Source organism: Liolophura sinensis, chromosome 13 (genome assembly GCF_032854445.1).
Source record: "Liolophura sinensis isolate JHLJ2023 chromosome 13, CUHK_Ljap_v2, whole genome shotgun sequence".
In the NCBI taxonomy this organism is placed as follows: domain Eukaryota; kingdom Metazoa; phylum Mollusca; class Polyplacophora; order Chitonida; family Chitonidae; genus Liolophura; species Liolophura sinensis.
In genome coordinates this window covers 14,033,300-14,060,854 of record NC_088307.1, presented here as the reverse complement: position 1 = coordinate 14,060,854, position 27,555 = coordinate 14,033,300, and the positions used below count along the sequence as shown (strand labels likewise).

The 27,555-nt window shown below is 38.5% G+C and overlaps 1 protein-coding gene across 1 annotated transcript; it reads left to right on the top strand.

The window, feature by feature from the left end:
• The first annotated feature begins 200 nt into the window (after positions 1 to 200).
• LOC135480224 (calcium-binding mitochondrial carrier protein SCaMC-2-like) lies at positions 201 to 27,203 on the top strand. The gene is made up of 10 exons (XM_064759999.1): positions 201 to 455; positions 8,988 to 9,114; positions 13,918 to 14,005; positions 19,499 to 19,610; positions 20,302 to 20,460; positions 20,867 to 21,019; positions 22,330 to 22,440; positions 23,494 to 23,661; positions 25,044 to 25,188; positions 26,735 to 27,203. Exons 1-10 carry the CDS (start codon positions 267 to 269, stop codon positions 26,911 to 26,913), a joined length of 1,431 nt encoding a protein of 476 aa, XP_064616069.1. The 5' UTR covers positions 201 to 266; the 3' UTR covers positions 26,914 to 27,203.
• The last annotated feature ends 352 nt before the right edge of the window (positions 27,204 to 27,555 follow it).

Below are 27,555 nucleotides of genomic sequence, written 5' to 3'. Positions count from 1 at the left end.
ATTGAAGGCGTGGAGAACGATTTCAGCGCAGCACTCAAAAATAGATTACAAAATACAAATGACTTATTTAATGAATTTAATGAACTAGAATATTCAGAGCATATTATTGTGAATAGATGGATACGATTTGTTTTCTTCAAATAATGAGCCCAGGAAACGTTTAGCGCGTTCCTCTTTCGTGTAACCTCGTTTTCGTTTAATGTCACCGGTGATGTAGTTCGTGAATGTGATGAAAAATGTAATAACATTTTGTTTTTGAATAAATAATGTCATCCTTGACGCTGAGTGAAAGGGCCTCGGCGCACCATGACTACGAATTAACGTCAGACGAAGAAGAAAAATTCACTGATCTGTTTAATCGTCTTGACACGAATAAGGATGGGCGCATTGACATTCACGATCTCAGCGAGGCCCTCAAAACTATGCGGGTTCCACAAGTGGAAGACCATGCCAGGGTGAGTATACTCTCAGAAGTCTGTTATGGGTCATGCACATGTTGTAAGTGAAAAAAAAACTGAACCATCCATAGGTGTTTGACAAATATATACTTGAAAAAAAAAAGAGAAAACTGAACAGGGAAACATGTATGATGCAGTAAAGCCGCAGCTGCAAGCAGCATGCTCGGGCTTCCATTTGACAAATTACATGACCATGGAGATTCCAGTGTAAATGAAATTATTGAAATTATTGAAAGTTTCTCTCTTTTTTCAGGAAGTAGTGGGTCTATAAAGTGCACTGAATGTTGCAATGCACACTGTCATTGTTAATCTATATGGCACAGTTCAGTTAAATTTAACATTAATTGTGGCAGTATTAGACACGATGCATTGACATGGCCGTCAACTATGAGATCCTCAAGTATTGCTACAATCCGTGCTTAACGTAATAGAATTATATACTACAAACAATATCCAGCTATGTGGCTGAAGAGTAAGTAGTGGAACTTTTGACTTGGAAGCCAATACTGTAATAATGCTCTGTTCATTATTGTAAATCATAGTTGCAGTGATGTAATTTATCTGACCAACAAATTATCTGTAGTGAGACCTTTGACATATTTGTTGGACATTAATATTTTAATACTGCAGTTCACAGCTTCCGAGTGCACTATAGCTTCTGAGGCTTCAGCTGACCAAGTGGTCTGCCAGGTTGGGTCATACCAAAGACTTCAAAACTGGTACTTTTTGCTGCCTCACTTGGTGCTCAACACTGAGTGTTTAGAGCAAAGAAACAGGAATGGTTGGCCCGGTGTCCGTATAATGTGACTGAGTTGGGTGGCAAAGACACAGTATATATGCACACACCTACATGTAATATCTCCTTGCCATCATATGACTGAAAAATTGTGAAGTACGACGTTAAAACCCAAGCGTTTTTACGGTTTGGGGATGGAAAAACCACATATTTCACAAAACCAAGTACGATGGATGATAGGTCACCAAAACCTACATATGCCATACAATTATAGAAGGTATTGCACACACGTTGATAAGTGAGTGTTGGAGCAAGAGATATATCTCACACAGGATCAACTTACTGTAAATCCTTAAAGGTATATAGGAGCTGATTAGGTGTAACTGTGAAAGATCTGGAAACTTTGGCTAATGTAATTTGCACTCATTTTAAGTGTTACTGAGGCTAGTACCATCTTCACCAACAACTAGTCAATGTTGTTTCTTTATGAATTTGATTATTAAATATATGTAGAGAATGATTCATACTAACATACTGTGGCTGTAAGAGTAAATTAACCAATCTTTTGAAAGGTCTTCTTGATAAGGTACTGCAATTGACTTACATGTTGTTCACCCAATTCCACCTTTAACTTCACTGAATCCTTGGCGGTAATAAACACGTGTAATTCCCCAGCAGACAGCACTTGGTGAAATCAGAGTACGTCACCTCCCCTAAGACTCAGTGTCCTTTCTGCACCAAGTGCATGGATAAAGGTGAATGGAAATCAGGCCAGTCAGTGGATGAGATTCAAATTTAAATTTTTTAGCTTTACATCTATAAACCCAGCTGTTGTCATGTGCACAGTTCAAAAGCTGCAGAGAGTGGTACCAAACATCAGTCAGATAAATAAGCAAACAAGTTTTGCTTCTTCATTTAGCTTTTTATCTTACCATCATTCTACATTACATGTTCTGGTCAGTAGTCCCTTCATTTCTGATATTGTATATCTGTAATATTTTAGCAGAATTTGAAGTTTTATTAAAGGTTTTAAGTCACAGTACCAGTATACAACATGATGTAGACACACAAAGAAAAGATCAGAAATTATACATGTATTTGACACTTGGCACAGGTATGCGCTGCAAAGATGAAGGGAGATAACTCTCCATGGCTCAAATTGTTAGACATGCAGTAACTTGCACTATACATGTACCTGCAATTGGTGTTATACATGTGACTTTTTGTACAACTAACATTTATTTTTACATATTCGTTGACATGTACATGCATTACATGCAAGAAGCCTGGGGGATTTTTCACTTCGGACCATTAAGCACATGTATGCCTTGAAGACAGTAGGCTTGTGGGTTCAAATCCAGTTCAAGCACACTTTTAGCAGCTTAATATGCCTATGGCTTCATGCCCACATTAGAGTAAGAAATAAAGTGACAAATATCCCTTTCTGAAGCCATTTTGTTAAGGCAGGGTGTCCAGATTTCATTTTCTCCTATTATCTCTCATGTTAAATTGGTGAAAACAGGGTCTCCAGATAATACCAGTTTCGTATTTCACCTGTTCTCTCGGATGGATGGACGGGTAGCTGGCTAACCCTGTGGTGTATTTTTTATTCACACTGTATATTGAATATACATGTATTCTATTGGACCTCTGCATTCATACTATCTACAAGTTGCATTCACTTTTCTGTTTCTCTCACTCATATTGATATATAGTTATAGTATATATATAGTATATTCAGATTAAATATGAGTCTTAGTTTATCTAATATTCACACATATACATTCACATCCTATAAAGGTAAAATTGACATTGAATAAGTCTGGAGTGTGGTATGCCACCTAAAGCACCAGTAAAATAAACGAAATACTTGCTAATTAACATCAGAGGGAAATTATACCTAAAAACAGTGTACTAGGCATATACATGTATGTACCTGATTTACCTGGCCTCATTCATGTACATTATCGTCATTGTACATCATGTACATACCTTACACATTTCGCCCACCTGATATTCAAGCTCTGTACACCATTCCTGAATGGTTTGAATCCTGGCTACTCTACATACCATACATCTAGGTCAGAGGTCAGCATACCGTATATGGCCTGAGGTTTCAGAGTGGGGGACACATCACAGTTTACATATACAGTATATGTTGAGATTATACATGTATGTAATTCATTTATAAAGTCAGTGGTGTATTAAGATGTTGAAGTTTGTGAGTCTACATGTACATGTACATTTACTTCCATTTCAGTATTGAGTTTTTGGACATCATTTGAGTTAAGATTAAGTTATTTAGATCTACAAATATTTATGTGGTCATGTCAGACTGTGACATACATAAATGTGTCTAGTGCCCTATATACATGTATTTGTCACAGATTGGTGTTAATTGTTACTTGTATAGAGGTTTTAATTGAAGCATATATGTGTGTTTATAATAACTGTTATAACATAACATGAAAGTTTCATTTACCCATCCAAAAATGAATTTGGCAATATTCCCAGTCATAAATGAACCGATATAGAGAAGAATAGTCTTAGAAAATTTTTTCTTTAGTTTGTATTATTACATATATTTTGTATGGAAACTTTTGCCCACCACTTTTGGTCTAGCAAAATGAAATCATCAACTGTGAACATCTGTTGGCTGAGTAGATGTTGTATGTCAGGAATACTAAAATTCCGTAGACTGTCCCAAAAATCAAAGCTTACAATGAAAATCAATAAGGAGGTACATTACATACACCCTAAGGATTCCTTCGTTGTCATATGACTGAAAAATTGTTGAGCACAACGTTAAACCCCAAGCACTCACTCACTCATTCTTGCAATACATGTAGTTCTGGTAGACAAGGGGTTGGTTCAATCCCAGTCTTTGCCATTGTATAAGTTAAGTATTTTTGACTTCGGCTTTAAATGCAACACCAATCATTTAGTTAGTTAGACACATTTCTATTGTGGTATCATGTGTGAAAGATGATCAAAGCAGCCAAATACAAATCTAGCTGTTTAACATGTAAATGCATGTAGTATATAAATATGCAAATGATTTATTGATACCCTTCCACTCAGAACCTTTGTATAATAGTTATACAGAATTTGCTGATTAGTGTTTTATGCCATACTTAAAAATTTTTTTCTCTCATATGAGCGCCGCCAGCATTATGATGGGAGGAAACCCAGGACCATCTGCAGGTTGCTGACAGGCCTTTCCAAGTACGGCCTCAGAGTACTACTAAAGCCAGTATGTGCTGGACTTGAACTCACAGCGAACGTGTTGGTGAGAGGCTTTTGGGTCATTGCACTGCAATGACACTAACTACCTCGGCAAGGGAAGCCCCATTTGAGAAATTGATTAAAAGCATAAAATTTTAATCAAATGACATTTTGCGTCTTCGAACATGAACTAGGGGCATGCATGGGGTACAGTGTGTTCCTTTGTCTGTTGAATAACTTACTGCTTTCAGCATTTTTACATGTTTGCAAGGTGTTTATTCAAGCTAATTCTGGGGGCATTATTCTCCGTAGTACAGGTATACTTGTTGAGAAACCTTGAATATGTTGGCCAATCCAACCAATGCGGTTTTGTCTCTGAAACCAAATTAAAAACAAATTACACTGAACGTTGATCTTTCATATGCGAAATTTTTGAGGAATTAGGGTATGTCAAATGCAAATTAACCAGTTCTGGTCAAAGATGTAACAGATTTCTTCCTATTATTAAAATTTTATGCCTTTGCCCGTGTATTATGTCACAAGGTTAAAGCTGGTGTCACAAGGTGAATTGCGAAACTCACTCCAGGATGACCCACCCTATGGAGCCCCACTATGTATATATATATATATGTAGCTCCAATGCTACTGTCTATTAACCATGATCTAAATCTAGTTCAGCCACCCTTTAAGGCGCGTTCATGTATCCTACCTGTATGATTCAGGTGTGTTTTTAACCTGGTTGATGCTGGTACAGCAATCTGTGTGTTCTAGAAGTCATTTTTTTTTTCACATATAATTATCTCTTTTGAACTGTGTCTGGGATATTTTACCTGTGATGAACCATGTGTTGAAAACTCTGTGTAGCAGACTTTACGTACAAGTGTCAGTCATGCCTGTAACCGTCGGGCTATGGTTTTCACCTGGCATCTTCATGTAGCAGTCACATGCTTGAGACCTTCACCTGACAGTTTACCGGTGTATAAAGGTGATTACCGTGGATTTCAGGTGATTGCTGAACAACTCTGTGTACCAGATATGCATGAGACGCTGTGGATGGTAAGAGATACATGTAATCTTTAAACATGTTTAATAATACTTGCAATGTATGTTTTACAAAACTCTGGGCCTTGTTGTTTCCACTTGTCATAAATTTCTGTTTAATCTACAGGTATGTACTTAACAAGTATTCAGTAGTGAAGGCATCCAGTAATTTCATTGTCAAGATACATTTATGTACATGACTGGCTCGAATCTGATCTTGGGAACTCTACATATACCCTCTAATCTGTTATACCTATGTTCCTAGCTGGTACATGTACTTCTCCTAGATTGTGACTGGATAGCTGTAGACCATGTTGTAGAAAGTTACAATGTCCTTGTTAGGGTCACACTCAACAACCAGGTCATGTCAGTGTAAGTATCACCCACTCTAACTTGGGGGCAATTCTGCGTTTCTCTAAACACATACTGGTACCAGTATGTATGTGTGTGTGTGTGTGTGTGTGTGTGTGTGTGTGTGTATGTATGTATGTATGTATTTGTGTATATATGTATCATGTAATGTAGGCCTACCTGTAATCTTCCACTGTGTTCATTAACGCAGAAATACATTTTTATTCTGTACATGTAAGCTCTAGATAAAAACTGCCGTAATCGTTCAACCTTTTCAACTGCCTCCGTGACCAACATTTTGAAAAATTTTGAGATAACTGTGGGGTGTTGAGAAATAATTTTCACATTTTTGTGAAGCTTGTCGGTTTACTGACACAAATAAATCATTCCAGTGTCATTTTCATAATAATTATATGCATAAATTCCACTGAAAAAAGTGCCTCAGAGGTCAAAAAGGTTGAAGATTTACAGTGTAATTTTAAGGAAACATGCAGGAATTGGTGCTGTCAAAGAAAAATTGGTTCCCATACTCCAGTTTACTATTAGACTGCATTTTTTTAGTTGCCAAATTTGTGTACAATGGGGAACTCGTTAAACTCATTGCCTGTAACAAGATGGTCCAAAGCTTTGAACTCATTTGTTCTTTCCTTTATTACGTCACAGTTATAGATGTATGTGTGCTCATGAATCATATATGTAGTACACATGCACTGCAATGTCACAGAAGAAAACAATGGGTTTTGCCGTCATTTGAACGTTCTGTGTAGCTCGTCCTTGAGTCTTCCATTGGATAACGTGTCACAGTCACACCCTGTGGATAATTCTTTAGCTTGGTGGGTCACAGTCAATTGAAGCGAAGTAGGCCTTGTTGAGTCATCACGAAGATTTGAGATCAAAGCTTTTTAGCATTCACACAAGCTACTGCATGTATATAGATACGTATTACATAACTAAGGAACTGTAAGCTGCATTACATACATAAAATGACATCATGACTGCTATACTGGCAGTGCTCAAGCTTATTCACACAGTATTCACGTCTCGTGAACAGGATGTTCTCCTTGTATTTTCGCTTTCTCTACAATCAAAGCTATTTAAACTTAAATGTACCTGAACATGTTAGCTCTTGTTTTGTTCTCCTCTATTCCTGGTTTAATCCTCCACACATTGCGGTCAAGTTGAACTCAGTACAAGCATATGATGAATACAGTTCAAGTAGAGGGTCATATAATATATACTAGTACACCTTCTCAAAACATCATTAATATTACCATACAATGTACATTTTATGTCACAGGCTTCCTGAAAGCTGCATTTGTTGACAATTCCGTCAGTTTAAAAATGGGTATACCTAGCTGGCTCATGTATTTTTCTACAGCCTATCCCTTTGGTTTTTTCCCTTTTTTTTTTTTTTTTTTTTTTGCTTTTTGAACAAGGACAAGGACATGTACAATATATATATATATATATATATACATATATATATATATATATATATATATATATATATATATATATATATAATGCACATGTACAAGATTCTCCCGTTGTATCACGGGATACTCATTGTCTGTAAGTTAGTCAAAAGTGATGACAGTTTCACTACAGAAGTGCTTTCCTTCCCACTTTGTACTGCTCTAATGCTCAGTTGATAGTCAGTTATATTAGGGCACTGATGCCATTTTACAACCTTTGATCAACATTCATTTCAAAAGCCATAACTTGTGCTTTGCATGGGTATAGTTAATCATGTTTTAATGTCAAAATGGTCATTGTGACAATAGACTGCAAGTTACATGTAAACACTGTAAATATTTATTTTTCCAGCTACCGGTACAAGTCAAACGTGTTCTTGTTTAATAACAAAAATGACAAAATCATTATTTTTCGACAGAACCCATCCCTGTCATTAACTCCATTGTTTCGTGTTTGATCTGTTGATGCATGAGAAAACAGTATCAGCCTTCTGCAAGTTGACATCACATTGTTTTTGGTGGATTTTACCTACATGAGTTGACATTGTGTTTGGTGGATTTGACCTACATGAGTTGACATTGTGTTTGGTGGATTTGACCTACATGAGTTGACATTGTGTTTGGTGGATTTTACCTACATGAGTTGACATCACTTTGGTTTTTTGGCAGATTTTACCCACATGAGTTGACATCACTTTGTCCTAAGTGGATTTTACCTTCATGTATATTAACATACATGATTGTACACTCAGGACATGTTCATATGTATTCTTTAAATCTTGTCTTTTAAAAAGAGGAGCCCGCTTCGGGAGTCGTATATCCCAAATTCTGGGTCGAGTCACACCCAGGGCCTTAAAAGAGAAAGTTGTAACTTCCTTGCTTGGCGTTCAGCACGAAGGGGATAGTGCAACGACTGGGTGACCCGTATCGGTATAATGACTCGGGTGGGGCAACTTACTTACCTTCGGTAAGGCGTCTCAGTGAAGCAGCACTAGATAAAAGAGCGGTGGAAATCCGTCCTGCAACAAGGAAGCACATTACATAACAATCACTCAAAGGATTCCTTCGTCGTCATAAGACTGAAAAATTGTTAAGTACGCCGTTAAACCCCAAGCACTCACTCACTCACTCACTCTAAAAGACAACCTACTGTCACTGTAAGTTATAAAATGCTCCTGCTCTACACTATTAAAAATTGCATTTTTGCTGTCAAAATGTTTTCTTCAGAGCATGATTAAAAATATATAGTATAAATGAAATCATTTTGATACTTTTTATTACTCCATGTATGTGCATACATATACATGTAGGAGTCATAGGTAAAAGGCCAAATTTTGTCTCAGTTTTCAATCTTTGATGTGATCACTTAGAGTGGTTTTTACCTGTTTTCAGTAAATAAAGGCGTGTTTTTGTGGGGTGAACTAATTTGACTTAGTTTCTTAGAGAACTATAGGTCAGTCTCAGTGTATTTAAACTGCAAATTTATCATCCTACTTCAGTGCAGCACAATGATCCAGGAGCCTCTCAGTTCATGCTGTACGCAGAAAAGTGTGCCAGCAACCTGCAAATGGTTGTGGGTTTCCCCCCATGCTCTGCTCGTTTTCCTCCCAACATAATGCTGGCCACCGTCATATATAAGTAAAATATTCTTGAGTACTCCCCCAATGACTTTTTATTTCCCGTTTTACGCTGTTTTCACAGAAGTTCCTGCGAAGCACAGACAGGGATCGGGATGGCCACATCGACTTCGCTGATTTCCTCTATTACATGACAGAACATGAGAGAAATCTACGTCTACTCTTCAGGAAAATAGATACGAATCAAGATGGTAAGATTCATAGCATCTTTTTTAATGTCCTGAAAGCTCAAAGATTAATTCATTAATAGTGGCGTTTCTTTGTTCGTTGTTCGAGCTGTAATACATACAGCTGTAACACAGCTATTTGCTGTACATGTACAGCTGTTTCAGTCTGTGGAAAATAGGAACTGTCACTGCTTGTTACGTGTGAATAGTGTTTATAAGGACAGAATGCATCAACACCTCTCCCATATTATAACACTGTTGTTGGGGACAAATGTCTACCATACCCTGTACTTGTTATCAGTGAAACACTTTTTTATGAACTCTGTGTATCCTGTGGCTTGTATAATATAAGAATGAACACATTTTAATTCTGAATATTATCTGTAAGCTGTAAAAAAAATTTTTAAGCTGTAAAAATCAGGATGATATCATGGCTTCCATTGAATAAGAAGTAAAATAAATAAATAAATAAATAAAATGAATAATAACTTTACAACTCGAACCTCTGAATGAAAAAACAGATGAAATATGAATGCTTCCTTCACTGCAACTTCTTAAAGTGTACTGATGTGTGCAAAAACTGCATGGTTACAAATTTGGTGAACATGATTGTGACCGAGTTATATTGAATTGTGTGTTGGACTTGTTATAATGGAGGAGAGGTGTTCTTATAAAACTGATGAGTGGGTTTGGTGTTGTTATAAAACTGACGAGTGGTTTGATGTTCTGTAATACTAACCAGTGGTTTGGTGGTCATAAAACTGGCCAATGGTTTTGTGGTCTTATGAAACTGGCCTGTGGTTTGGTGTTCTTATAATACTAACCAGTGGTTTGGTGTTTTTATAAAACTGGCCAATGGTTTTGTGTTTTTATAATACTAACCAGTGGTTTGGTGGTCTTATAAAACTGGGCAATGGTTTTATGGTCTTATGAAACTGGCCTGTGGTTTGGTGTTCTTATAATACTAACCAGTGGTTTGGTGTTTTTATAAAACTGGCCAATGGTTTTGTGTTTTTATAATACTAACCAGTGGTTTGGTGGTCTTATAAAACTGGCCAATGGTTTTGTGTTTTTATAATGCTAAGCAGTGGTTTGGTGGTCTTTTAAAACTGGCCAGTGGTTTTGTGTTTTTATAATGCTAACCAGTGGTTTGGTGGTCTTATAAAACCGGCCAATGGTTTTGTGTTTTTCTAATACCAACCAGTGGTTTGGTGTTCTGACCAGTGGTTTGGTGTTCTTATAAAACTGGCCAATGGTTTTGTGTTTTTATAATACTGACCAGTGGTTTGGTGTTCTTATAAAACTAACCAGTGGTTTGGTGTGTTTATAAAACTAACCAGTGGTTTGCTGTTTTTATAAAACTAACCAGTGGTTTGGTGTTCTTATAAAACTGGCCAGTGGTTTGGTGTTTTTATAAAACTAACCAGTGGTTTGGTGATCTTATAAGCAAGGCCAGTGGTTTCAGATTTATAACATTGTGAAATGTTATGTAAAATCAGCTGATTAAGTTAATGCCTTTCTACACTGGAGAAAAGGCTATTTAGGCAGGTATGTTAATTTGCCTGAAGCATGATAAGAAAGTCTAGTAAAACTCAGCTGTAAAAAAACCCAAGAAATCCTGGAGAAGTAGTTAATGTTATTCTCATAAAGTGTCAGAGGATGTAAATCAAGTGTCTTATATGGCCAGGCACAGAGTCACAGGCTGGTACAAGACATGTTGTAATAATCTACACAGTGTTTTCACCTCTTATTTAAAGAGAACATTTGCTAAACAGGGTGTTTGAGGACTTGACATTTGAGACTGCATACATGCAGACATTTGTGACAGTGCACATGCAGATATTTGTGACTGTACGCAGACATTTGTGGCTGTAGACATAGACATTTGTGGCTGTACACATACAGACATTTGTGAGAGTACACATGGAGACATTTGTGGCTATACACATACAGACATTTGTGAAAGTACACATGGAGACATTCGTGACTACACATGCAGACATTTGTGGCTGTACACATGCAGATATTTGTGACAGCACACATGCAGACATTTGTGACTGTACACAGACTTTTGAGACTGCACACATGCAGACATTTGTGACTGTACACAGACATTTGTGACATTACACATGCAGACATTTGTGGCTGTACCCGTACAGACATTTGTGACAGCAGACATTTGTGAGAGTACACATGCAGACATTCGTGACTACACATGCAGACATTTGTGGCTGTACACATACAGACATTTGTGACAGCACACATGGAGACATTTGAGACTGTACACAAACATTTGAGACTGCACACATGCAGACATTTGTGACTGTACACAGACATTTGTGACAGTACACATGCAGACATTTGTGGCTGTACACATACAGACATTTGTGACAGCACACATGCAGACATTTGAGACTGTACACAAACATTTGAGACTGCACACATGCAGACATTTGTGACTGTACACAGACATTTGTGACAGTACACATGCAGACATTTGTGGCTGTACACATACAGATATTTGTGGCTGTACCCGTACAGACATTTGTGACAGCAGACATTTGAGACTGTACACATGCAGACATTTGAGACTGTACACATGCAGACATTTGAGACTGCACACAGACATTTGTGACAGTACACAGGCTTTTGTAACTATAAAGACCAGGGCCTCAGTTGGTTAGCGCACTAGCGCAACGTAATGACCAAGGAGTCTCCCACCAATGCAGTTGCTGTGAGCTCATGCTGGCTTCCTTTCCAGCCGTATGTGGTAAGGTCTGCAGCAACTTGCGGATGGTCATGGGTTAAATCCAGGCTTTGCCCAGTTTCCTCTCACCATAATGCTGGTTGCCCTTGTATAAGTGAAATATTCTTGAGTACGGCCTAAAACACCAATCCAAAAAATAAATAAATAAATATCAAAGGCAGGTAATTCCACCTCAATTACCAAACAATATATTTCAAAAGGCATACAATACACATAGATGTACATTTATTTAACAAGCTATTAAAGATTTGTATTAGGTAATGAAGTAATGATACTTGAATGAACTGTGTATGCATTAAAAATGTTTTGTTGTTTGTAGCAGTCAAAGTGTATGCTCTCCTTATAAGCATAATCTCACTTAATGAAACGTATTTGTAATAGAAGAAACTAAATGTAGAGTTTCATTGATTCCATGGATATTGTTTTGAAACATTTCTTCACCAGGAGCTCACTTGTAGCTCACCTGTAGCTTACTAGTAGCAGGGCTCCAGCTTTTCATTGCCATGTACATGTTCTTTTCCTCTCCTCTCCTTGCAAAGTCAGTTCTTGAGTACAACGAACAGTGAATCAAACAATCGCTGAGTACATTGTGAAGTGAATCAGTCACTGTGAGTGAAGCTGAAAGTGTAGAAATCCAATTCTTTATTACACTGTAAATCAGTCAATCGTTTGAAACGTAGAAAGTGAATTCTTGAGTACACTGTAGAGGGAATCAGTCAGTCACTGGAAGTGTAGAAAGTCAATTCTTTATTACACTGTAGAGTAAATCAGTCAATCGCTGGAAGTGTAGAAAGACAATTCTTTATTACACTGTAGAGTAAATCAGTCAATCGCTGGAAGTGTAGAAAGTCAATTCTTTATTACACTGTAGAGTAAATCAATCAATTGCTGGAAGTGTAGAAAGCCAATTCTTTATTATACTGTAGAGTAAATCAGCCAATCGCTGGAAGTGTAGAAAGCCAATTCTTTATTACACTGTAGAGTAAATCAATCAGTCACTGCAAGTGTAGAAAGTCAGTTCTTTATTACAGTGTAGATTAAATCAATCAATCTCTGAAGGTGTAGAGCATCAGTTCTTTAGTACACTGTCTTGGGTGTACAGTGAAGCAACCAGTCACTGAGACTGTAGGAAGTCGATTGTTTGGTTTTGGTCTTGGAGAGTAATGGCATCGTATCAGTCAGAATATTTGGATATTCAGGATATACATGCGTAGCTATTTTTCACACATCACAATATTTAAAATTGCGACCAATTCACAGCTGCATGTACTGTTCGCCCGTGCAATCATCATATTAATTTAGAAGCCTAATGTTCAGTTGTGTCCACTTTATGATCCCGGAGACTATCTGTGCAGTTTCTTTCACATGCATGTACTTGCAATAACTGTTGTATTATAGATTTATAAAGTTAAATTGAAACAAGATGGCATGCAAACATGGTTGATCCATTATTGTGCTTCTGATAACACAAGTTTGATTCAGCTGTTATAAAAAACAAAGCATCACACTTTTCATTTATTGCTAACAGATATGTGCAGGCTGAAGGTTTGTCTAATGTAGGGAAGAAATGTTTTTTGTTTTTATCAGATACACATGTGCTATTGTTTTTTTCTTGGTTTTTTGTTTTTAAAGCTCATATTTATTTCTTTTTTCGGGTCGTGTACAATATACAAATTAGTCCATTTATAATGATGCTTTTACACATGTACATTCGCTGTACAACAGCAGTTATATATGTATACTGTAAGTCTTGCTGCCAGAGCAGGACAGTATACGCTAGGACACGTACACACATACATTGCTAAAAGTGGCAATGATTGCATGAACATGTGTACATTGTGCCAGTGTCGGTAAATTGTGTTCTATACGTGATTGACCGTAGCTTCTTAATTATACATTGTAAAGTAGGGGTGAACTACAGGCAAGCTACAAACGGGCTGATAACTGGCTTCTGGATCATCTTTTGAGAACTAGCTTGGCTGGAATTGATGTGTACTGACAAAGATGTACTTACATGTAGCTTTACTTACATGTATGTGTTAAAACTTCTTGTTTTGCAGGCCGAATAGACAAAAATGAAATTATCCAGTCCTTCAAAGAGTTGGGCGTCTGTATACATCCCACAGAAGCTGAGAATTTGCTCAAGCGGTGAGTTTGGTAGAATTCTTGACAAAAATGAAATTATCCAATTCTTCAGAGAATTGGTTGCCTATATGACATCTCACAGAAACTAAGCATTTGCTCAAAAGGTAAGTCTGGTAGAATTCTAGACAAAAATGAAATTATCCAGTCCTGCAAAGTGTCTGGTAGAATTCTACAGCTATAGCCTCTCTGTGGATATATGCAAAAATAGGAACAAAAACTAAAACATCCATTTGGGGTGGATCATGACCACTTGTCATTCAGGCGCTAGGACCCACCAAATTAGGGGTTGAAACCCATCATTGGACAGGACATTTGTCTCCAGTTGACTTCGTTGATAATATATGTAGCAGGAGGTCTACTTTGCACATGTGGCCGTTTGTAGTCGTTCTTTGAAGACCACAAGTTTGGCTTCCTCTGTTACATGGTGTGCATATTGGTACATTGTATATGTATGTGAGAAAGTTTGTCAGTGACTGGCCAAAAGCTGTTTGCATGATATGGTTTCTGTAAAGAAAATTAAAACTTATACACTCTACACATATTTTGCCCATAGGCAAATCACTGAGTCTGAACCTTGTATTGACATGAAATTCCAGAGTTGACATAATTGCTTGACCTTGTTGATTCTGTCATTGTACATGGCAGTTACATGTACAGTGTATGTTCATAAAATGGAGACCATTTAAGTTTCACCCCGTACTCAAGAATATTTCACTTATATGACGAAGGCCAGCATTATGGTGGGAGGAAACCCACAACTATCGGTAGATTACTGGAAGACCTTCTCACATACAACCACAGAGGAAACCGGCATGAGCTGGACTTGAACTCACAGCAAGCACATTGGCAAGAGGCTCCTGGTTCTGGCACGCTAACCACCTTGATCATGGAAGCTACGAATTCGCAACCGAAACATTTCAGCAAATCTGTGGTTAATGTATGTTGTCGTCACCAAGGTCACAGTGACCTGTCACCTTTGCCATGCTCCTTTCATACAGACCTGCGGCTGTCCTGGTCATAGAATACATGTTATACTTCCCTGTATTGCTATGGAGATTGTCCGTGTGCCTTCATCGTACAGATAGGTATTGTACCTGTCCAAATTGATTTACCTGTACCTGAAGAAAATGCATGTCCATTTGATGGAAAGGAAATTAATAACCATGTCAATCAACAGTAGCATGTTGTGCATGCACGGATACATGTGCATAATAAAACAGCATGCATATTTAATGCTAATGAAATGGTTCCTATGACTTTCTCCAGTGTTGTGCACATCAAGTACTGGTGTGTTTGTGCTTCCTGTACCTGCATGTTTCTGTACATACTATACCAGTTTACGGTTTGATTAAGGGTTTAACACTGCCGTAGCGGCATTTGTTGTTTAACCTGATACTGCTGAACCCTGAGTCAAATCGTGAGAGTGCGCAGTCTTCCGGGCATTTGACGATTTGTAGACATAAAGAGCATGAAATGATATAACTCGGGGAGGTAATTGTACCGACCGGTGTGTTGTGTGACACACTCGATGTTGTTTAACAAGTCACCTCTATTTAATATGTATATTTACACACGGCTTGCAACTAACAGCAGGGTAGAATGGGGTACATCCATTGTTGAATTCCACATACATGTATTTTACTGCATTTTATACACAGTGGGGTTGGGAACAAGTTCTTGAAAACTTAGTAGTTCATCCAACCTTATGCAGGTGGGTCTGACAGCAACATGTGTATGGTCGTGGCTGTTTCCCTGTGCTCTGTCTGGGTTCTTCCTACCATTATACTGGCTGCCATCCTATGAGTAAAATGTTCTTAAGCACGCCATAAACACCAATCAAACAGATAAATAAACAAATCTGTTGTTCTCAGGCCCTGGAGGCCAATAGATGTCACTAGTGTTTTTGTGCAGTGTGACATGAAGCTCAGGGGACACATGACTTGTACAACAATCAAATCAATTTATGACATGTACATAAAAAGTTCATGAATATATCCTGTAACCAATAATATACTGTATCATGTGTTGTACACATGTAAATTATCGAAGAACACCGGTCTGTAACTGCAAACAACTTTTACTAGTCACTCATAACTATACAGTCTATATCCTGCATCTCTATAGTCCGTTTCACATATAGATGTAGCCACATTATATGACATCTCCTCTCTTAAGTCCATCAAACGTTTGTCAACTACTAAAATCTATTAACTGAAGTTAACTAAAGTCTTTGAGTATATAATTTCAAACTTAAACTAGCAAACTGCATGGAAGAAATCTAAATTCAATGTTGCCTATTAACTTTTAAATGTATTGTCCTTTGACTACACTACAGCAACATTGCTAACTACTGCTAAACTGTAAACTTATTCAGAACTTCTAGAAACGAATGTCAATCAAATCCGTAACGTTTTGGAGGTCGGACCACTCGTCCAGAGCGCGTGACTTTACGTCCACTATGTTGATTTGCTTGAGGCTGATTTCCTACAATAGGGGTTTCCTGCATGTAGTCATCAAGTGGGTCAACTTCCGGTGGGGTCATCTCGTAAGTAATACCTGGAGCTGGCTTTAAATGCTTACGGTTACGACGGTATTTGCCTCTGCTCGTTTCGATATTATAAGATCGCGGTGTTGGGAGCTTATCTGTGACAATTCCTGTTGTCACCCAACCCTTCTCATTGTCTAGTTTTACACGAATCGTGTCGCCTAGTTTCAGTTCAGGAAGATCTCGTACACCATGACGATCGTTGAAGTAGCGTTCATTCAACGATTTGGCTCTATCATCATTCTCTCTCACCCTCTCAAAGTTCGGCCACCTTGGAGTTAAGTTTTCGGGGAGAATGGGGAGGGTTGTTTTTAATGGTCTTTCCATTAAAAGTTCCGCCGGACTACATCCTGTAGGCTGCGTCGGCGTAGAACGGTAAGTCATTAGGTCAAGAAAGTGATCTTTCTGTCCTAATATTTTCTTCTCTCTCAACTTCACCATTTCCCTGATGATGATGAGGGCTCACTGTCGTATGCTGAAAGCAATACGCGGTTTGGAATTCTCTAAATTCTCGCGAGACAGAGTTGGTACCATTGTCAGTAATAAGTTGTTCGGGCGTTCCGAATCGCGCGAAAATCTCTTTCATCTTGAGAATAGTAACATTACTGGTTAATCGCGGGACTTGTTTTAACTCAAAGTATCGCGAAAAGTAGTCGATTACAAGTAAGTAATGTTTACTTTTGAATTCCAGTATATCTGCGGATAACTGTTGCCAAGGACGTGAAGGTAACGGCGTTGATTTTAGCGGTTCCTTGCGTAAACTAGGTCTGTTTATCTGGCAGTAGGAACACTGGGCAACTTTAGTCTGGATCTGCTTTGTTAATCCTGGCCACCATACTGATTGGTTGGCCCGTTGTATGCACTTAGTCATGCCTAAATGTCCGTCATGTATTCGGTCCAAGATCTCGTCGTTCAGCCTAATGTCGGTTTCGAACTCTCCCCGAACTGTCAGATTTCCGCCAGGACTGCTTAACATAGCACTGGCTGGTTTGAGAGCTGGTCTAGGCTGCAGTGAATTGTATGTGGTTTCACACATAATTGTCACATCTGCTCCAGAATCAATCTTGAATTTAATCGATTTATTGAGAATTCTAAGATTGACAGTCCATGTTGGTTCCTGTGAGTCGACACAATTAACAGCTCCAAGGAAATTATAACCATTGTCAAGATGTAGCTGGCTTGTCTGATGAGTAACAATGTCAACGTTTTTAGTTAGACAGCATCGTTCATAATGTCCAATATGGTGGCATCTGTTACACTCCGCATTCTTAGCAGGACATTTATTACGTGCATGTAATAAATTACAACAGGTACAACGATTACCGACTGGATTTTTCTGCTGCGATTGCCTCTGTCTAGGCCTGGCACCGCCACACGTATTTTGTCTGTTTGACTGGCTACCTCTACCTCTGGCATTGACTATAGGCGTTGCCCGGGACTGCGTGACCCGTATAGCATCGGCTGATGCTGAGGTTGACCGAATTTCATTTCGCTGACTTTTAACTAGTTCTGAGTGCCGAGCTGTTTCAATTGCACCATCTAATGTTAAGTCAGTTTTCATTTGTAATCGTTCCGATACTTGCCCGTCTAATAATCCTATAACAAGTCGGTCTCATATGTATTGATTTCTGGCATCACCAAAGTCGCAGTGTTCGCTTAGCGTGTACAAATTCCGCACAAAAGTTTCAACACTTTCACCGTCTTGCTGCACACATTTGTTGAACCTGCAGCGCTCGAAAATCACATTTCGCTTGGGAACAAAGTGTTCATCAAATTTCTGCAGAACTTTGTTATAGTCTTTCTTGTCATTGTCATTGAGAGCAAACGATTTGAAGATTGCCCCGGACTGTGATCCCATTGCATAGATCAGCGAACTAACTTGAACGTCGCCATCTTCCTTGTGGAGTTTTGTTGCGTGTCTGAAGCGACTGAACCTGTCTCGCCACTCTATCCATTCCGTTGGCCTGTCGAACGAAAATGGTTCTGGAGGTTCGAACTTGGCCATTCGTCTATCTAGTCTGACCACTCTGACACCATATCATGTGTTGTATACATGTAAATTATCGAAGAACACCGGTCTGTAACTGCAAACAACTTTTACTAGTCACTCATAACTATACAGTCTATATCCTGCATCTCTATAGTCCGTTTCACATATAGATGTAGCCACATTATATGACATACTGTTCACCATTGTAAAAGGAGAAAACTTCTTGAATATGATGTTGAACAACAGTCAGAAAGAAGTCTTAAATATGCAGTCATGGGAGGGAAATCTGAATTCAGTTCCTTGCTACTACAGTTCTTCGAGTGATGTTGGTTGCAATGTGAGGTCAACGGCACCTTTAGAAAGTCCTACATGAAGTGCATTATTCTGGGCACTATCGCTGAATAGTACACCCCATGTTGTATCTTCATAAACCAAATAAATTAAGAAAAAATTGTTGTCATGGTACATTTTCATACTCATGATGAAGTAATGAGAACTAGGCAGTCTGATGTCTTTGTAAGATGACTTTCTGGGGTGTGTGATGTCAGCTGTTGTTGAACAGTGTCATGAAAAGGAACCTTCCCCATGTGCTTGTCAATCTTCGTCCACCCTTTTATGTATAAAATTAATTTATCATGTATTGATATGATTGTTGCCTTTAATTTGGTGTGTACATGTATTGCTGTCAGGAAACCTAGCTTAGAGGAAACCTGGCTTAGAAAACCTGGCTTAGCTCAGAGGAAACCTGGCTAAACCCAGAGGAAACCATCACGCTTTTTGTACTTGTATGGATCTGTACACGTAGCATTTGCAGGTTTTATCAAATTCAGGCTTTATTGGTGGCATCTGTCAAATGATGTCAAATATTCTTCAAAAAAGCATAAAACTTACATAACTAGATGTAAAAACATGTAAGTAGATCAACAATAACTGAAGCGTTGTTTGTGTGTGTACATTTCAGGATGGACAAGGATGGCACCCTGAAGGTAGACTGGGAAGAGTGGAGAGAGTATTTGTTGTTACACCCAAGCTCAACTATACATGACATTCTACACTTCTGGAGACACGCCACGGTCAGATTTTCTTGTGTCACTCGTCGGTTTTAATTGCAACAACCAAATCTATGCTATTATGAAATCGCTTTGTCTGTCAGTCCCTTTGTCGGCCATTTTCTTGGCTATTCAGAACTTAAATTAATTTTTTTTTTTAAATACATGCTCCCTTCAGCATGTTTGATCCCGTTGTGTTAGTAAAACACATAGGTGTTTGGTTTGTGTACCCACTGGTGTGGACTCTTTGATTCTTTGCTTTCCCTTAATACCCTTCAGCAATTTGACAACACCCTAGAAGTACATGTTTCCTATTTTATAAACATTTTACAAACCAGAAAGACAAGGGAACATTAGAAATTTATTTATGAACCTAAAATTGTAGGGCTGACCAGACCCCTATGTTCACTTTTAAAGCTGCTTAACTTGCCAAAGGTCGATGGTTTATTCCGGGCACTACAGAGTTTTCTTCCCCCATTAAACAGACTGCTATCATGATCGTGTGAACTGAAAGAATTTTGAGTGTGACATTAAACATCAACCAAATAAATCAATTAATCAATCAATCAATCAATAAATAGGGATGTACTAATAAGAAGGCACAGAAATGAAGTATCAACATCAAGTACAATGGTGAGGTTAGAATTTTTATTGTATGTTTGTGTCCTTGTGTATTTTTTCTCTATCATGAGTAGCTCCCCTTGGTTGCTTGCAGATAATAGATGTGGGTGAGAACACATTGGTACCAGATGATTTCACAGAGACAGAGTTACAGACAGGAATGTGGTGGCGCCACCTAGTAGCTGGGGCAGCAGCGGGTGCTGTGTCAAGGTCATGCACTGCCCCTTTAGATAGGTTAAAGGTCTTTCTTCAGGTATGTGATTTTGAGCTTTGTCTCCATCAGATTGTACCAAGCTTGTTGAGTAGACCACCAATGCTAACTGGATCACTGCACCAATTACATGTATATCAAATGGATGACGTGATCTGAACTCAGCAAATTCAGGTATAGAGGCTGAATCATGGCTAGGTGGTTAAGATGTTGTCTCTGAGAGACTAGGGCCTGATTGTTCAAAACTGGTTTGAAGACTTAGTACCATGTTTAACTTTAAGCTAAATCTTCAATTTTGTACTTAGCCGAAAAAAAGTAGTCTACCAGTATATTAAATATAAACTAAAACTGCCACTGTTGTACTACTACGCTGCCATGTGTACATTGGTCTACTGTTTGCACTCATTTTTTAAGTTATTTCAGTGTGTGCGTTTATCATCTCTTGCAGGTACACGCATCAAGTAAAAATAATTTAGGTATCGTCACTGGTTTTCGTCACATGTTACACGAAGGAGGAGTGAAGTCGCTATGGCGAGGGAACGGCGTAAATGTCCTCAAAATAGCTCCAGAGACGGCGATCAAATTTATGGCATATGAACATGTATGTAACACAAGATTGACTGCGTGTGCATGTACCTTTTATCTGATCTCGCTAGCGCAGCGTAATGTCCCAGGAGTCTCTCACCAATGCGGTGGCTGTGAGTTCAGGTCCAGCTTATGCTGGCTTCCTCTCCGGTCGTATGTGGGAAGGTCTGCAGCAACCAGCGGATGGTCATGGGTTTCCCCCGGCACCATAATGCTGGCCACACTCGTATAAGTGAAATATTCTTGAGTGCGGCATAAAATACCAATCAAATAAATAAATAAATTTATCTGATCTGTTGGGTGGGGAGTTTTTTTATCGGACTTGATCTGTTGTAACCCACATGTTCGTGTAGTTGGCTGTTTGTACAGTGTGTTGCTTTGGCAGGAAATAACAGACAATATTAAACAGAGAAAGCAGTGTAGAGACATCTTGTTTTTTTTTTTTACCCACACAAGCAACTCCTAAACCATAATTTTAACTTCTAGATATGATCTTGTTTTCATTGTATTTTTGTGACCTTATTAGGAACAGTGTGTAGATCAGCTGAAAATGTCGTGTATGTAGTACCCTAGCTGTTGTCTGAGCACTTTTACTGTACAGTTTAATATCCTGGGGACAGTTGTTCAAAGTCTTTCACTGAAGTTACGATAGGCCTAAATCTTGATACCAGTCTCGTCCTAAAGCAAATGACACTTCAGTCTGGACTAACGTTAATTCCAGGTTAAAATCGTTAATCCTATGCTTTTAAACAGTGTCACTATCGGCTGAAAAGAGCACATTTTTTTCTATCTAGAGGTGCCTTATGCATAATTTTGCGATTTTTCCTCGCCATACACGTTAAATCTGAACGCGGCAAAGCTGGCATAAATCACTGAGTTCATCGCGTCCTCCAACTTTACCACCCTGTAACTTATGCTAGGGGTGTGTTGCTTCTCAGCCATTGAGAGTCGTTAAAACTGCCGGCTTGTTTGTGTAAACTGGGAACCTACATCCAACATTCCGGTTGCCCAATTATCAAGTGGAAAACGAACTGTACTGTTCACTACCTTCTGGGAAGAAGAGCTCTACCTGAAATGTACGAACTGCACTGCCGTGGTTTTCGACAGCAATTGTCTTCCTAACACAGAAGACTTCAGGACTAGTTCTTTGGCAAAATGGAGTTGCCCACAGCGAATTTTATTTATTATATATCAACTTGAGGTACATATTAGAATTTTTTTTATGGCATGCACTTGCGAGGAAATGCATGCTCTTTTCAGTGGCATTTGTTTGATATTTAAATTTTCTTCTTCTTTAACTTTGCTATTTGTCTTTTTACCTGGCAGATAAAGCGATTATTTAAGAAGAACAGTCAGTGTGAGATAGGCGTAGGAGAGCGGTTCATCTCCGGATCCCTGGCAGGGGCCATATCCCAAACTGTCATTTACCCCATGGAGGTATGGTCATGACCTGAGCTGGGCAGTTCCCAGTAAACTGCAGTAGAGCATTTTTCTTTGCAAAACTGTAATCAGCAGAAAAGTGGATGGATGAATTTTAAAGACATTGCAATGACCAGATGGTGATGTTCAAAAATGAGACATCTGCAGATTTCAAAAGTATAATTCCTCAAGCTTTTTCGCAGATAAAAGAGCAGCTTTCAGTACAATTTATGCACATTTATATAGAGCAGCAAAACCACATTGTTTGGATTGTCCAATTTCAGGGCTTCATGAAAAGTATGATTTTATCAGTCTACACAGAATGATGCCTTCAGAATATGCTTGAAATAACACCTTGTAAACATGCAAAATGTTGAAGAATTATAGTAGATAATTACTTAAAGATACAAATTGTGTGGGGGGCATGAAAAATGTGCTTGACCATTTTGTCAACAATTGACCAAGATATCACTTTCATGGAGATTCTTGTTGCAGTTCAAAATCACGTATTCCATGTTTTGTAGAAATAAGGCACGTACATGTATGTTCCGATTTCAGAATGCAGTATACATATTGGTCTGTGGTGGTCTTTATATTTTCAAGTACGCATACTTCCCATTCCACATGCCTTGTAGGACGTGCTCAGATAGGATACATTCTTGGTAGGAATTCTGACGCATGCAAAGTGAAAGTGAAAGTGTTCAGAATGAAGAGGCACTATCTACTTATTCTCAACAGGGCTATTAAAAGCAGAATATTACCTTATCGAATTCTAGTGAAAAGCTTGTGCATGTAGCATTCAACTTCAAGCAGTGTATACATCACTGGAGATGCAAACATAACATAATATAATAAATACATGAATAATATAATATGTGATAAATGTATTTCTGAATATTGAAGTTGTGATTCGGTCTAAATTTTCCTCATTGTTTTATTACAATGATCAGGAATTGCCCCACATGTACAGCTACATTTATCTCATTTTTCACCAAACAGTTGAACTACCTGGAGTTTGGAAAAGCAGTTACACCAAGCGAAGATTTTAACGCATGTATATTTCTGTTGTAGGTATTAAAGACAAGGTTAGCATTGCGCAGGACGGGTCAGTACAGCGGCGTCTTGGACTGCGCTGCTAAGGTGCTCAAGTCAGAGGGGCCACACAGTTTCTACAGGGGCTATGTACCTAACCTGTTAGGGATTATACCATATGCAGGCATAGATCTGGCTGTCTATGAGGTGAGGGGCATGAATTTGTTTATTTTATTGTTGTATAATAATTCATACTTACAAAGACTGTAGAGATTTCTTTGGCAAATTATTCATATTTGCTTATCAAATCAAAGTGTTTTGTAATGACCAAGAATGGTCCAAATTACTGCCTTTCAGTAAATATCAGACTCACACCTGTACTCTTTATGGTGTTAAAATGATTCTTGAAATTGGCAAAAGTTTAATTGCAACAGTTTGTGTAAATTGTTTTTACTGTATTATGGAGTATGAACAGCAATACATGCTCAGACAAGGCTTGTATTTTGTGAAAGGTCATTACTTGGGCAGCTCTAAAATAAGAGCAAAAATAGATGATTAGATATGCTTTGATTGATTTTTTTTGCCAAAAAATCTCTGATATAACCTCATTAAGCATTGTTCCCTTAAACGCTGGAAGCCAGTGTTATGAGCGGATGGAAACAGGAGTGTTTAGAGTAAACCACCAAACTTTGGCGAATTACTTACTCGTCTGTGTGTGGCTTGTGTCATATTAGGTAGGTGGTCAAGCAGTGGGCTTCATGCAAGACCACACCAAAGACTATCATCGACCTCTTACTGTTGCTGAGGCCAAGAACAACGAAAACATGGGAAGTCAGATAGTTACATCTCCAAGAATGGGATTTAACTGGATGCCCTGTGTCCTGGCAATTGATAGAAAAGCACCTTAACCAATAGGCAACGGTGTGCTGCCTGAATGAAAATCTGCCTTAAATTACTGCTCATTTGGTGTCAGGTCATGCCAAATGTCCAGTAATTCTTGCTGAACCCTCTGCATACTATTATTGGTGAAATAGCTTAAGGCTACAGATAGAGGCCATACTTTCCTCTCCACAACAAGTGTTGGTTATGTGGGCCTTCGTGCTTGGGGTGGTTAACGTGCCAGCGCGGCACAGTGACTCAGTACACTCTCACCAATGCGGTTGCTGTGAGTTCAAGTCTAGCCCATGCTGGCTTCCTCTCCGGCTGTACGTGGGAAGGTGTGCCAGCAATCTGCAGGTGTAAAACACCAATGAAATAAATGAAATAATTATAGTTGGAACAGAAGATGGGGTGAAAAAGTTCATGTTACCTGCGAGCATGTGGATTTTAAGCCAGATACACAGCATGTGGCAAGTGGATTAAATTACATTTAGCTTTGTGGCTCTAGTTGACCCAGATAACTGCGTCTTTGTTGGGTGTTGTGACTTGTCTTTAACGTGGAGTCCTAATCTGATATCCGTGGGAAAAAAGCTCTACATGTGCTACTTAAAGAAACGGTTTAAATGACAATGAAATTAATGTATAAAACAACTGAATAATCCTGTGTATTCCGTGATCTACAACTGCATGTATCTGTTCTCTGCTGGCAGACATTGAAGAAGATGTATATGATTCGCTGTGATAACGCAGACCCTGGGATATTTGTACTGCTTGGCTGTGGCACCCTGAGCAGCACATGTGGTCAGTTAGCTAGTTACCCACTGGCCCTAGTCAGGACCAAACTGCAGGCTCAAGGTACCAGCTTATCTAACACCCACTCAGTCCCATAGACACTTACACTATGGAAGATGGATGTGGCCACTTGGGTTGTGGAGTTTTTTTTTAATACCTCAGTGTCGAGAGTACACTGAGGTATTAGATTGTACTGTAATTCTTCTGCCTTTTGGCATGTTTGCAAGATGTTTATATCAAGCATATTCTGAAGGCATTATTCTGTGTTGACTGATAAAATTACACTTTTTGTGAAGTCCTGAAACTGGCTGATCCAACTGATGTAGTATTGTCTCCAAAATCCAATTAAAAATGAGCATAAATTGCACTGAAAGTTGCTCTTTCTTATGCAAAAGGGTTGAGGAATTAGGGTGACACAAACCACACAATTTTTTGGTTTCTTACTAATCTCAACCTGCAAAATTAAGACACGATACATTATTTATAATCTGTTGTGGATTGTCAAAATTTGTATGGTAAATAACTAAAAAATTCATGCAAATTTGACTAATCTTGCATTCTCAAGTTTACACATCTAGTTATAAAGCCCTCGGTTTCAGAACACGGTATTTTACATTTATTGTTATTGTCATGCAGTTTTCAATGCGCAAGGCTAACTGTAATATAAAATTTTGCGTCCTCAATCTTTCGACTCATGGACCCCGTTATAAGCAGAAAGGCAGAGGAGGAGGTAAGCAAAAAATGTACGTGTTTTGTTTTTTTAAAACATGGAATTTTGGAACATGTAAATCTCTCAATCCACTGGTGTTAAAACATGTAGATTCAGGGCGCAAGTGGCTGCATCCATCTTCTATATTGTACAGTACTTTTCAAAAGATGTCCTTGTTTTTTAAAGCTGATAATTTCTGAGGAAAAATCTACTGGAACTTCATCTTTATCTGAATGCATCAAAGTATATAAATTGTGTCTGTTCACAATGCTCATTTGGTATGTTTAACTTGAAATTTTATAATTGCCACAAGTAATTACAAATAAGAATATATCAAACATCCTACATGTTTATTGCTTTCACTATTCCATGGGCCAAGTTCAAACTCTTTTCATCTCTGAAGGTAATAGAAGTCCTGTTGTACAATGTGACCTGTCAAAAATGTTAGGCAACTGTTTCTGATAAGGCTTACCATAACATGGGCGTCTGGAAAAACAGTTTCACAAAATCATGTAGAGTACAGGAACAATCATTTTAGCTGTAGTTGGGTCCTTGTTCCCCTTCTCACTACAATTTTGTCACAGTCACTTTCTCCCACTTTAACTTTCTTTATATTCCGCTTTCCTTTTCCTCCACTGTCAGTTACTTTTTTTTTCGCTTTTGTTTTGAGTTAGATCACAGCCAGTTAGGTCTTCACCTGATCACTACATTTGTGAGACTCTCACTTCTTTCGATTTCCGCTCTCTAGATATCACCCTACCTTTCCTCTTTCCTCCACTTCCTGTCGCTTTCACTTTCAGCATCAGCTACTTCTGCTTGTGTTTGATTACAGTTACACTGTAGTTGGATCGTTGTGCGCCTGCACACTACAGCTGTGTCACTTTCACTTTCACTTTGCAGGTAATTCCCCTCAAAAAGAGACAATGTCTGCTTTGTTCAGGACAATACTGCAGGAGGAGGGGCCACGAGGACTGTACAGGGGAATAACCCCTAACTTCATGAAGGTGGCTCCTGCTGTAAGCATCAGCTATGTGGTGTATGAACATGTGCGTAAAGCCCTCGGGGTGACGATGACGTGACGAAGGTGACATTTAGGCTACTACTTTATCTCACTGGACGTCTCAGTATTGTCAGCCTACAGTAACCCCGGGGGTCATTGTGATAGTCATACTGACAGGTGATCATGTTACTTGTAGCTTTTTGCTAACGACCTAAGACTCACCTGTGTGCTGATTCTAGAGCTAATTACCTCACCTCACCTCTCTTCAGGTTATGCGATTGATATTTTTCCATTTGGTACTCGTTATTCTATTGAATTCCACAATTTTCTTCTATTTATTCACAAACTTTGGTTATAATGACTGCATGTAAGAACGTGATGTACCTTGTGTATATGTATGATCTGTTTTGGATATTATAAAGACAGCAAAGTTGTGATTTGGCAGCCATTGGATGAAAGCAGCTTCTGAAACAGGTACATGTAACTGGTGAATACATGTAACTGGCGAATACATGTAACTGGTGAATACATGTAATTGTCGAATACGTGTAACTGGTGAATGCATGTAATTGATGAATACATGTAACTGGTGAATACATCTAACTGCGTGAATACATGTAAGTGTCGAATACGTGTAACTGGTGAATACATGTAATTGGTGAATACATCTAATTGGCGAATACATGTAACTGGTTAATACATGTAACTGGTGAATACATGT

Bases quoted from the DNA above. Each gene is read 5' to 3' on its own strand.
- LOC135480224 (XM_064759999.1), top strand. From the start codon at position 267: ATGTCATCCTTGACGCTGAGTGAAAGGGCCTCGGCGCACCATGACTAC. The intron at 14,006-19,498 runs GTGAGTTTGGTA...TGTACATTTCAG, and splicing joins GCTGAGAATTTGCTCAAGCG to GATGGACAAGGATGGCACCC. The intron at 25,189-26,734 runs GTACCAGCTTAT...TTCACTTTGCAG, and splicing joins GACCAAACTGCAGGCTCAAG to GTAATTCCCCTCAAAAAGAG.